This window comes from Notolepis coatsorum (genome assembly GCF_963971535.1).
Source record: "Notolepis coatsorum genome assembly, chromosome: 3".
NCBI lineage: Eukaryota > Metazoa > Chordata > Actinopteri > Aulopiformes > Paralepididae > Notolepis > Notolepis coatsorum.
In genome coordinates, this window is record NC_140167.1 from 149,643,368 (window position 1) to 149,655,673 (window position 12,306).

Here is a 12,306-nt window from a genome sequence, read left to right on the forward strand (position 1 = left end):
CACTACCCGACGCCAACCCAGATGGGAACACCGTTCAACAAACCCCGCCGGAACACAAGGTAAAATACCTGGCTAGGAAACCTAGCCACGGCCTACCCTGTTGTCAACCCATTTACCCGAAAAAGGTAAATAGAACTCAGCAAAAAAAACCACAACAGCTACCGACTGACCTTCATTGATGAACCGGGCAAGAGGAGGGAGAGTGACAACATCTCACGGCGGAGACATTAAAACAGCATAGCAATTAGCAGTAGTAATAGCATGCGGCATTAGCGATAGCATGTAGCATAGCTTTAGATGTTTTAGCAGCACGCCCAAGACAGCTTGGAAACCGTTCCCTGCAGAGAACGTTCACCAAACCATCCTGCCCCCGGCGCCAACACACAACATGGTTGTGTTAACAAAACAAACCAGCATTACTAACACTAATACCCATGCCTGAAGACACAGGGCCTACCTGAGTACAAGCTGGCCCGACAGCCAGCCTTGTACAGCTGAACCTCGATGTGCTGTCATCAAACGAGGAACATCAACACAGGCCCGTCGTGTCGCGGAAACATGCGTCGAAGATGCCAGGGGCCAGCAACCTCCGGTAAGCTTCCAACATTATGACTCTGATCTTTTCATCCTACTAGTTATCGTACGGTGCACGCATCCGAGTACGCTGGGACGAAAATAGAGGAAGGGTGTGTGGTGACTACCGTCACTGCTATATGGGCGGTGCCACCATGGGGGCGGAGCCCCATACAGGTGTGGTGCATGTATTTTTTTGTTCGTAGGGAGATACATTAGGTATCATAGGAGATAGAATATCTCATACGGCGCAGAGCGGAACGCGATAGCAAATACGGCATATAACAGTCTATTGCTCGATCCATCTCAAATATCACGATTGGACCGTGCCGGTGGCCCGAGGGTGGAGAGGACTTGAATCAATGTGCATGGGTATGGCATTTGTGCGTTTTGTTCCACGCTCCAATTCCGGTCTCAAATTGCGGTACAAATGAAGGAGGTATCTCGGGTATAGCAGACTCTAGTTAATATTATGTTCTCTCTGCATTTATTCCTATCTGCTATCTCTGAAAACAGTTCCCCGCGAGCGCAGTCAGTGCACCCTGTATATTCCGATAACGCTATATATAAACCATGCTGCATTCATTCGGAAAGAAAGACCTATTCCAAATGCTATATTTATAGGGTTTGACAATAATTACACTACTGTCGCTATTTTACAATGAACTATAATGAATTACGGGTCATCCCTGTCTGTCGATACACGACACTGACGTCGTATCGTCCGTCCTGATCAACACCATTTGTGGACCAGAAAGACCGCTTTCAACACCAACACATTGAACGTAGCGCAGACCGGGCAGCATGGTTTGCCAGCTGCCCCCTACTGCGTTGGCCCGACGCATCACCAGCGAGGGAGGCGTCGGTGAAAACGCGACGTGAGACAGTGCCGTAACCGTCCTAGGACGGAACCTCCCGAGCGTGTTGACAACACGCTCTGAGATGGATGCCCATAGCCCTCCAACCGTTGACTGGGAAGAGGAATACTCTACATCCAGTCTACAGCAACCCCAGGCCCGGTCCCCCCGCTGTGCGTAGCCAAACCTGGAACCGTGCGAGGAGCGCGTTCCGTGTCGGAACACCTGACCCTGACACCACCCACGAAGCAATCGCACCCAAGGGGGAACCCCGACAGAAAGGGCCGGTCTGATACGGGGGGCTACCGATGAAAAAAAGCCCCCCCACTGAACACCCCTCCAGAACATGCTGAAGGAGTTGTTCTGCAGCCGGACATGCAAGCTGTAAGGCCCCCATGGGTTCCTACACACCGTAGCCCTGCAGTGATATTACTACCACCCCAAATCATGTGAGCTGCGACCACTTGCCAATATTCCAGGAGTGGGAGGCACCAACATGATACCAGGCCTGGCGAAGGCGAGGCCGGGGAAGCCCGCACTGTGTGCCTCAAAAGGTTTCGAGCCCCCCTGCTGACAACACTTAAGTTGACAGACGTAACACCAGGCTCAACCAACACAGATCAAGGTGTGGGAGCTGCTTGACAGCACAACATTCTCACGGACAGACCCAGGCTCAGCCATAAACTGGGTGTCAGCCCCTGTCCCCATGAGAAGCGAAAAGGGGGGCCGCCCGCGCATCAACGAAGGCACGCGGCCCGCAGCCAAAGGAAACAATCAGAGCCCACTTCTTCCGCTGGTGTTGGGGAAGGGAGTGATCGGAGAGCGGGCTGCTCGCGGCAGGACGGTGACGGCTTGTTTGTTCAAGCCGAACCTATCCTACATGGCCGATCCCTCGGCCGCCAAGCCTGTCGGCCTTGTGGACACCTGTCGAATCGACGCCCAGGATACCTCTGGCGGGGGAAAAACATGGCCGCCTGTCGAGGGCCCCGTCATCGCCGCTGACGAGGCCGTGCTCTCTCTTCTTCTGGCTGCGCGGTGTGAGGCGGTGTAGGGCCTAGGACAATACCGCCCGCGCTCCAGCAGAAGACCAAAATCCCCTGCGGAGAGGGGAACCCTGAGCGGTTATAGCTTGCGGCTGGGTCAAAGCTAATAACGTCAACAACCTTGCGCGATGTGTCGACGTCGGCTGGCCCTCAAGGCCCCTCCACCAGACACCATTTTTCTAATAGAAAAAAACAGCAATTCGAACACAGTTCTAATCGTTGCCAATTCCATACCGTGGCGGTACAAGCCTTAACAGCCCACCAGCCACTCGCCAGGCCGACCCACCCATGGTGTCGGCCGGGCGGGGCATTGTTTCAATATATCAAAAACAAAGGACTGATGTTAACAAGGAGCACCAGTGGTGATTGCAAACAGCACCCTCCACTGTGGTGTGCACCATGAAAGGGTTAAATGAATAAAAGAGCTAAACCACAAAAAACTGTAGAATGAGCAAACCCATACACACAAAGTTTAAGGGGAGACGGACCAGACCCGTCTTCATTCAAAATATTCACAACAGGACACCAGCCCTAGTTTAGCCCATTTACCAAAAAAGGTAAACAAAGCCCCCCCCCCCGCACTACTCCCCCAGTATACCGATTGACCGTCAGTATGAATGGTTTGAGAGGAGAGAAAACTGTAGCAAGACAGACCTTCTCATAGCAGAGTGACAAAACGAAACAATAGCCCCCTACACAGGGCCACCCCAGGAGGTGGGGGGCCTCGCATCTAAAAACGCACAGGGCCTCACATTTCTCTCAGGCGGCCCTGCCCTTATACTACTGCAGCCTAGCGCCAGGCGATGTGGGAACCAAGACAACAATTGCCTGTGCACAGACACGCAACATGTTTACCATGTCGGCTGGACCCATAGCCCCACTACCCGACGCCAACCCAGATGGGAACACCGTTCAACAAACCCCGCCGGAACACAAGGTAAAATACCTGGCTAGGAAACCTAGCCACGGCCTACCCTGTTGTCAACCCATTTACCCGAAAAAGGTAAATAGAACTCAGCAAAAAAAACCACAACAGCTACCGACTGACCTTCATTGATGAACCGGGCAAGAGGAGGGAGAGTGACAACATCTCACGGCGGAGACATTAAAACAGCATAGCAATTAGCAGTAGTAATAGCATGCGGCATTAGCGATAGCATGTAGCATAGCTTTAGATGTTTTAGCAGCACGCCCAAGACAGCTTGGAAACCGTTCCCTGCAGAGAACGTTCACCAAACCATCCTGCCCCCGGCGCCAACACACAACATGGTTGTGTTAACAAAACAAACCAGCATTACTAACACTAATACCCATGCCTGAAGACACAGGGCCTACCTGAGTACAAGCTGGCCCGACAGCCAGCCTTGTACAGCTGAACCTCGATGTGCTGTCATCAAACGAGGAACATCAACACAGGCCCGTCGTGTCGCGGAAACATGCGTCGAAGATGCCAGGGGCCAGCAACCTCCGGTAAGCTTCCAACATTATGACTCTGATCTTTTCATCCTACTAGTTATCGTACGGTGCACGCATCCGAGTACGCTGGGACGAAAATAGAGGAAGGGTGTGTGGTGACTACCGTCACTGCTATATGGGCGGTGCCACCATGGGGGCGGAGCCCCATACAGGTGTGGTGCATGTATTTTTTTGTTCGTAGGGAGATACATTAGGTATCATAGGAGATAGAATATCTCATACGGCGCAGAGCGGAACGCGATAGCAAATACGGCATATAACAGTCTATTGCTCGATCCATCTCAAATATCACGATTGGACCGTGCCGGTGGCCCGAGGGTGGAGAGGACTTGAATCAATGTGCATGGGTATGGCATTTGTGCGTTTTGTTCCACGCTCCAATTCCGGTCTCAAATTGCGGTACAAATGAAGGAGGTATCTCGGGTATAGCAGACTCTAGTTAATATTATGTTCTCTCTGCATTTATTCCTATCTGCTATCTCTGAAAACAGTTCCCCGCGAGCGCAGTCAGTGCACCCTGTATATTCCGATAACGCTATATATAAACCATGCTGCATTCATTCGGAAAGAAAGACCTATTCCAAATGCTATATTTATAGGGTTTGACAATAATTACACTACTGTCGCTATTTTACAATGAACTATAATGAATTACGGGTCATACAGAAGTTGAACACGCCAGTGTTGAAACTAATGCACGGAAGCTTATTTCCGCGTTGTAGGCTGCAGTCTTCATATTCTACCACCGGGCGCCAGGTACGCACGGTCGGAGCTGTGCGTAAATATACGCACAAAGTCAAGCACACGTTCAAATTGATAAGTCCCACACTTTGCTTAGAAATGATCGTACGCACGGGTTACGCACATATCTGTGCGTACGCACCATTGATAAATGAGGGCCCAGGGGCGTTCTTTCAACAGATTTGTTTGTAAGATTTAACCTCTTAAGGATAGTTTTTTTTTTGACGATTGCATAATAAAGGTTGAAATGAAAATGTTGACAATATATAAATAAACATGTGACAGAAGTCTGGAATACTGCCAGGGATAGACACAAAAAAGCTGAGCTTATTTCCATTGTGGTCCTTGTAGGGGAATGAAGTGTTCAGACATGCATCATACAGGCATCGTAAAGACACATGACATCACAACACATCACATAGACATAACATAGACAAATAAAAACATGTAAAAGTGGTGTGATATCATCATGTTAACCTATACTGTTGCACAGGTAAGATGTGACATCACTTTACCTCATCAGCACTGGTAAAGGGAACAACAGAGTCCTCTTCTCCACAGTAAGCCACCTACTCCACCCCCCTCAAACCCTCCCTCCAGATATCTCCACTGATCAGTGTACTGCATTTCAGCAATTTTTTTATTCCAAAATCAACACCATTCACCTACAGCTGGCCTTAGCATGCACCTCCCCATGTGATCCACCGTGGATGGTCACCACCGGCCATCATTTCATCAGCTCCCTCTCCAACTTCACCCCAGCATCGGAATACACCATCTCAGAGCTCATCCGTAAAGCCAAAACCACCAACTGTCAGCTTGATCCTCTTCCCACCACCCTCGTCAAAGCCTGCCTGCCATCAATTTCACCCATGATCACGGACATAATAAATTCCTCCCTTGCCTCTGGAACTGTACCCCCCACTCTCAAACTGGCTGCAATCACCCCCATCCTCAAAAAACCCGGTGCTGACCCAGCTGACTTAAACCACTATAGGCCCATCTCTAACCTTCCCTTCATCTCAAAAACCCTTGAGAGGGTGGTTGCCGCACAGCTCCAATCCCATCTTGACACAAACAATCTCCATGAACCCTTTCAATCCGGTTTCCACCCACAACACAGTACCGAAACAGCCCTTGTCAAAATAACTAAAGACCTCCTCCGTGCAGCTGACTCTGGGCTTCTCACCATTCTCATCCTCCTTGACCTCCCATCTACTACTCCTGGACCGCCTGGTTGGCATTGGGATCACTGGTGTCGCACTCTCCTGCTTCACATCTTACCTCACTGACAGACAACAATTTGTACAACTCAGGACTCACAAGTCAGGGTGTTCAGCTGTTTCACTGGGTGTCCCCCAGGGGTCAGTACTGGGTCCCCTCCTATTCACCATCTATCTCTTTCCCCTGGTCACCATGGGGTCCACTTCCATTGCTATGCAGACGACACACAGGTCTACATCTCCTCCAAACCCACCACTGCCCTTCCCCCCACCTCCCTCACCACCTGCCTTGAGGACATCAGGAGCTGGATGAGCAGAAACGTTCTGAAGTTAAGTGGCAGCAAAACTGAGGCCCTGCTCATCGGCTCCAAATCCACCCTCACCAAATCACAAAACACCCCAGTTCCGAAAATCACCATCGACGGCTTCCCTGTACCCTTCTCCCCCCAAGTTAAAAGCCTGTGTCATCCTGGACGGCTCCCTCTCCTTTGCACCACACATCAAAAACATCACCCGGTCTGCCTTCTTTCACCTCCGCAATATCTCCAGACTCCGCCCATCTCTGTCCCAATCAAACACGGAAACCCTGGTCCACTCATTTGTAACATCCCGGATCGACTACTGCAACGCTCTCCTCACCGGCCTTCCCACCAAACTCCTCAACAGACTACAAATCATCCAAAACTCTGCTGCCAGGATCATCACCCGCACCAACTCATCCGACCACATCACTCCCGTCCTCATTCAATTACACTGGCTCCCTGTGCACTACCGGATCGACTTCAAAAACCTCCTACTCACCTTCAAAGCCCTCCACAATCTAGCCCCCATCTACATCACTGACCTCCTCCATGAATATGCCCCCTCCCGCACCCACCACTCATCCTCTACTCACTGGACTCTTATCCATCCCCAGCTCACGCCTCAGCATGGGTGCCCGAGCTTTTAGCTGCTCGGCTCCAAGACACTGGAACTCCCTGCCCCCACATATCCGACAGTCTGACTCACTCTCATCATTCAAATCACAACTGAAAACCCATCTGTTCAAACGCGTATATTCACTATAACCTCTGTCACTGTCCTATATCCCGTGCTGTTTGTTTGTTTGTTATTTTAACTTCATTTTTTTAATACTCCCTGTTGTTTGTTTTATTTTTAACCTTGACTTTTAACTGCCTTGCTGTGTATTTTTCTATGATCTGTAAGGTGACCTTGGGTGTAGTGAAAGGCGCCACCAAATAAAATGTAATATTATTATTATTATTATTATTATTATTATTATTATTATTATTATTATTATTATTATTATTATTATTATTACTTTAACCTATACAGTTGCACAGGTAAGACATAACATTATTTTAACCTATACAGTTGCACAGGTAAGATGTGACATTACTTTAACCTATACCATTGCACATGTAATATGTGACATTACTTGAACCAATACAGTTGCACAGGTAAGATGTGACATTACTTTAACATATACAGTTGCACAGGTAAGATGTGACATTACTTTAACCTATATAGTTGTACAGCTAAGATGTGACATTACTTTAACCTATACGGTTGTACAGGTAAGATGTGACATTACTTTAACCTATATAGTTGTACAGGTACGATGTGACATTACTTTAACCTATATAGTTGTACAGGTACGATGTGACATTACTTTAACCTATATAGTTGTACAGGTACAATGTGACATTACTTTAACCTATAGTTGTACAGGTAAGATGTGACATTACTTTAAGCTATATAGTTGCACAGCTAATATGTGACATTACTTGTACAGGTACGATGTGACATTACTTTAACCTATATAGTTGTACAGGTAAGATACAGATAGGAGAACAGGTGTTTTCAGTCTCGACACCAAGAGGAAGAGGAAGTGGTGATCACAAATGGCTAATTCAATGCTACTTCAGCCATGACCCCCTCCCCCTTCCAAAAAAACTAACAAAAAGAAAAGTTATAACTTTTACAATAGCTTACATGTTACTGTCTGTTTAAGATGTCCTTAATACAAACATTAGAACGGTGCAACAGTGCAAGCAGACCTTCAACCCCACCATGAGCTGGCAATTGTGACCAAACAACATTCACATTCACCAATCAGTTTAAAGCACGAGCACGTGCTTATGGTACAGTATATGCACTCTTGCATGGGCTAAACTTGTGTTTTACGTTACTCCTGTGGTCGCGCATGCTTTTGCGCATGTGGGAAACACCAGACCCGGCGCCATGGGCGGGCATTGGGGGGCCGGGCCCGCCCACTGAGTCAGCTGTGCCCACCCTGGTAATTTTTTATTTTTTTTTGTCAATCAAAGTCGACTATCCAAATTCTTAGTCGGGGACAGCCCTACTGGGCACTGATGTCAACAACAACACTACTGAAGCTAGCACGGCACTCTGTGAGAATTCGTTTTCTACCCTCAAGAACATCTTTACAGACCATCGTCTTAGTATGCTTCATCGACGCAAGGCCAATTTAATTCAGTTGGCATTTGAGAAGGACTTAACAAAAAAGTTCAGGAATGAGTGGAGGGGCAGTGTTTTAAGAAGATTTCACTCTGTCCCCAAACGTCGCTTGCCGCTCTACTAATGATGGTGAGTAGCCTGTGGAGGAATTTTGTTTGCTTTTTTATGCACCTTATTTTTGCCAGTTCAGTTCTGTTCGTCAGTGAATTCAGAAGTGTTGAATAAATGGAGACTTTTCAAAGATATAGAATAGAATAGAATAGAAATGTATTATCCTGAGGGAAATTTGACACTCCAAATCACTCAACATTAAACATTTAGACAGAACAAGTCACAAATAAGAATAACAAAATAAAATGGCCTAAGAATAGAATAAAATGAAATAGAATAAAAATAGCATAAAAGATACAGTAAATAAATACAGTAAAAATATACTGAAGTCTACAGTAGGTGTAATATTGCACAGTGCTGTTTAAAAAGTAAGAGTCCAGGAAGATGGTAACTGTCACTCTGTGCTCAGTGATGCAGTGAGGCACAGTGATGCATTGTATAGTCTGATGGCTGTCGGAATGAAGGACTTCCTGTGCCGTTCAGTGCTGCATTTAGGTAGTGTTAGCCTATAACAATACATGCTCCTCCTGTCAGCCAAGTCTGTGTATAGTGGGTGGGAGGGGTTTTCCCTGATGGCCTGGAGCTTAGCAAGGCTCCTCCTCTCCGCCACCCTCGCTAGGGCGTCCAGCTCCACCCCAACCACGCTACTGGCCTTCCTGACCATATTATCCAGCCTGTCTGTGTCCCCTGCTCTCAGTCCGCTGCCCCAGCAGGTCTGTTATATATATCCGTTCAGTCTGTTTTTGTATAAGTGAATGTTCTTAAGATAGAGAGAAATTTGGCCGAGCGGAGATTGCGTTCGTCACCAACCCCGGAGCTGTGAGCTGGATTCGCCTGTTCGAATCCAGCTCACAGCTCCGGGGTTGTCACCAGCTTGGCTGGCCGTCCACACTAATACAATTGGCTGTATTAGAGGGTGGGAGAAGCTGGCGGGGTGGGTCCGGGTCGTTGTAAACAGCGACTCCTACAGTTCGGTCGGGGCGCCTGCTAAGCACGGATATGACCTGAGGGGGATAGTGTGATCCTCCCACACGCTACGCCCTCTCAGTGAGAATCCGCGCTGCCAGGTGAAAAGAAGCGGTGATTGGCTGGACGTGTGTCGGAGGAAGCACGTGGTAGCCTCCACTCTCCCAGATGATCTGACTGTGGGGGGTAAGTGCGCAGCGACCAGGAAGGGGTTGTGAATTGGCATACGACTAACATTGGGATGGGAGAAAATCGGAGGAAAATGGAGGGGGAAAAAGATCAAAAAAAAAAAAAAAGATAGAGAGAAATTAGATTTTTCAATTGCCTCTCTGCTGTTTAGTTCAGCACCGTGGGCAGCGCCAAGGAAGCCACAGCGCCATTGTCCCAGCTGAAACGTATAAAAGGGAACCTGTGTTGAAAAACCATTGTGCCCCCCCAAGAACATTTTATGCCCCCCCACTAATTTGTTTCTGCAGCCTGGTCTGGGAAACACATCTGTTACATAAACTTCAGCTGTTTTTTCCTCACTAGGGCCTCTTATTAAATCAGTGGTCTTATTAAAGTTATATGTAATTACTGCAGCTATAATGGAGAGTGCATGAGCCAGTAAGGTCTTATAAGAGCTAAACCTACATTTGACCATGACCATGTAGACGTCGATAGTGCAGATGGGTGGTTGAGGCAGCCGCTCGCCTTTCTCCAGCAGGTCTGGGATGTCTCTGGTCGGAATACCATCGTAAGGCTTCCCCCCAAATGTCATCAGCTCCCAGATGGTCACCCCTAGGAGGCGGAGAGGAGAGGAATTGCGGGGAGGAGAATGGAGTTGAGAAGAGAGAAGAAGAGGAGAGAGATTAGAGGAGGTGAGGGGAGCACGGAAGAAAATAAATATAGAATGATCAGTTTGGAGTCTTGGAAGTCAACACTTAGGCCTTGTCTACATGTACACAGGTATTTTTTGTATACAAAATAAATACATAAATAAAATAGTCCCCTCCACACCAATGGTGTTTTAGAAAGTATCGCTGTGCACACAACGCAAAAACTCTGACATGAAATGACTTGATGACATGACCTAAAACTTGTTATTGTGTGGACGGGACGTAAAAAGAAATTCAGGGAAAATACTATGTTCTCAAAAATGTCTGTATACAGTACGTGTGGACCATTGTCAGCGTTTTCCATAAACTCCGGTTTCACCCGTCCACACGTGCATTTTTGAAAACTGAGGTTTTTACATTTAGATTTACATTTAGTCATTTTAGCTGACACTTTTATCCAAAGCGACATACAAGTTCTGTACAACAACAAGTCAGCAGGAAGGGTACAACTCTGGCAGCTAAGGGTAAGTAACAAAACACTGTAACTCAGAATGTACTCACTCCTTAACTAGTAGGATGTCACTTCCAAATGCTTGGTACAAATTGTTTTCATTATCTCAAAAAGGTCAGTTTTCAGTGACCGAAAACGCAGTTTGCGTTGTGGACGAAAGGCCAAAATGGGTAGAAAATGCTACATATTCAAAAACAACACTGGACAAGGCCTTAGTCTGAACTTTCTCTTCCTCCACCTCCTTAATTACACCACTGTTAATGAGGTAATGAGTGATTAGCAGAGACAATTCTGATAATTAGCAGAGAGGATAGTAGCCCCCAGCCATTGAAGAAAACACTGGAACTCTTAACACACGCAATTCTCTTTGATATGACCCATTTTGCACATTACCATTGAAAATTGCTTTCTTAATGACTTAGTTAAAAGAGCTTCAGTCGCAGATCACCTTAAATATTGTAATTCAAATGAACCTCCACCCCATAATTATTTTATAAATGAAACCGAAGAGAGATTATTCTCTTCTTATATCTCAATATCTGAAATAAAAAATATATATAAAAATAAAGAAATTCTAACCATTTACTATTATGCACTCTGCTACTAAGTAATCTATCATGCCTATATTATTACGTACTATCAGGGCTTGACATTAACTTTTTGGCTCACTAGCCACTGTGGCTAGTGGTTTTCCAAAGTCACTAGCCACTCAGCATTTTCACCAGCCAAAAATCATCACACTAAATAATTTTTTCATCGATACGTTCCCATTTTATAGCGTGATGATGAATATGATTAAAATCAAAATGCATATGCTCGGTATCATGTTACACCATGAATGCATGAAAGGGGGGGGGGGGAACATCGTTTCTGATTATTGATTACCAATAACGACATTCGTTATTGTAGCATCATACACTGATGTGTCATGATGTCATGTATGTTGTGTATGTCATAAATATCACTAAAAATAGAAAATGAGGGACCCTGATGTAAACAAGACAAACGTCTTTCTCTGGTCTGCATCCCCTTAACAATTGTGTGTATTGAGCCGTACTGTATTGTACCCATTCTGCAATCTGTTAAATAAAGTTTTCATTCATTCATCGGCTGGTTGGCTATGCTAACAAGGCCTGATCAGCATGAAATCTATGTGAAATCGTTCTTACCTGTGGCCGGTTGGATCCCAAAAAGGATTTCCCAGTTATTGATCGCCATCTGGTAGATCGATATGTCCATTGGCTGATGCTATATTCCTTTACTGCATACTGAATTCGGCGTCGCAAAAGGTATTCCATGCGATCTGATGAAGGCATAGCTTAACGCTAACAGAAAAAGTAGGCCCGAATGAAAAAGATTTGCATCCGGTCTGAAAACAAGGAGTACTCCATTCTCGAGACAGCACCACTACCAGGATCTGGCCGGGAATGCACTTTTCCGAATTGTTGTGGGAGTTGTAGTGTTATGTACTATCACTTGGATTGACTTAATTATTGCCGATGCCTT

The 12,306-nt window shown here is 46.5% G+C and overlaps 1 protein-coding gene across 1 annotated transcript in view; it reads right to left on the reverse strand.

Annotated features, from left to right (window-relative positions):
• erbb4b (erb-b2 receptor tyrosine kinase 4b) overlaps positions 1-12,306 on the reverse strand; it is a gene marked incomplete at both ends in the record, with an annotated part of 1,077,000 nt that overhangs the window by 40,533 nt on the left and 1,024,161 nt on the right. Inside the window, one exon of the mRNA XM_084311407.1 lies at positions 10,105-10,251. Coding sequence (XP_084167533.1) covers positions 10,105-10,251 — 147 coding nt within the window. The remainder of the gene's footprint in view (positions 1-10,104; positions 10,252-12,306) is intronic.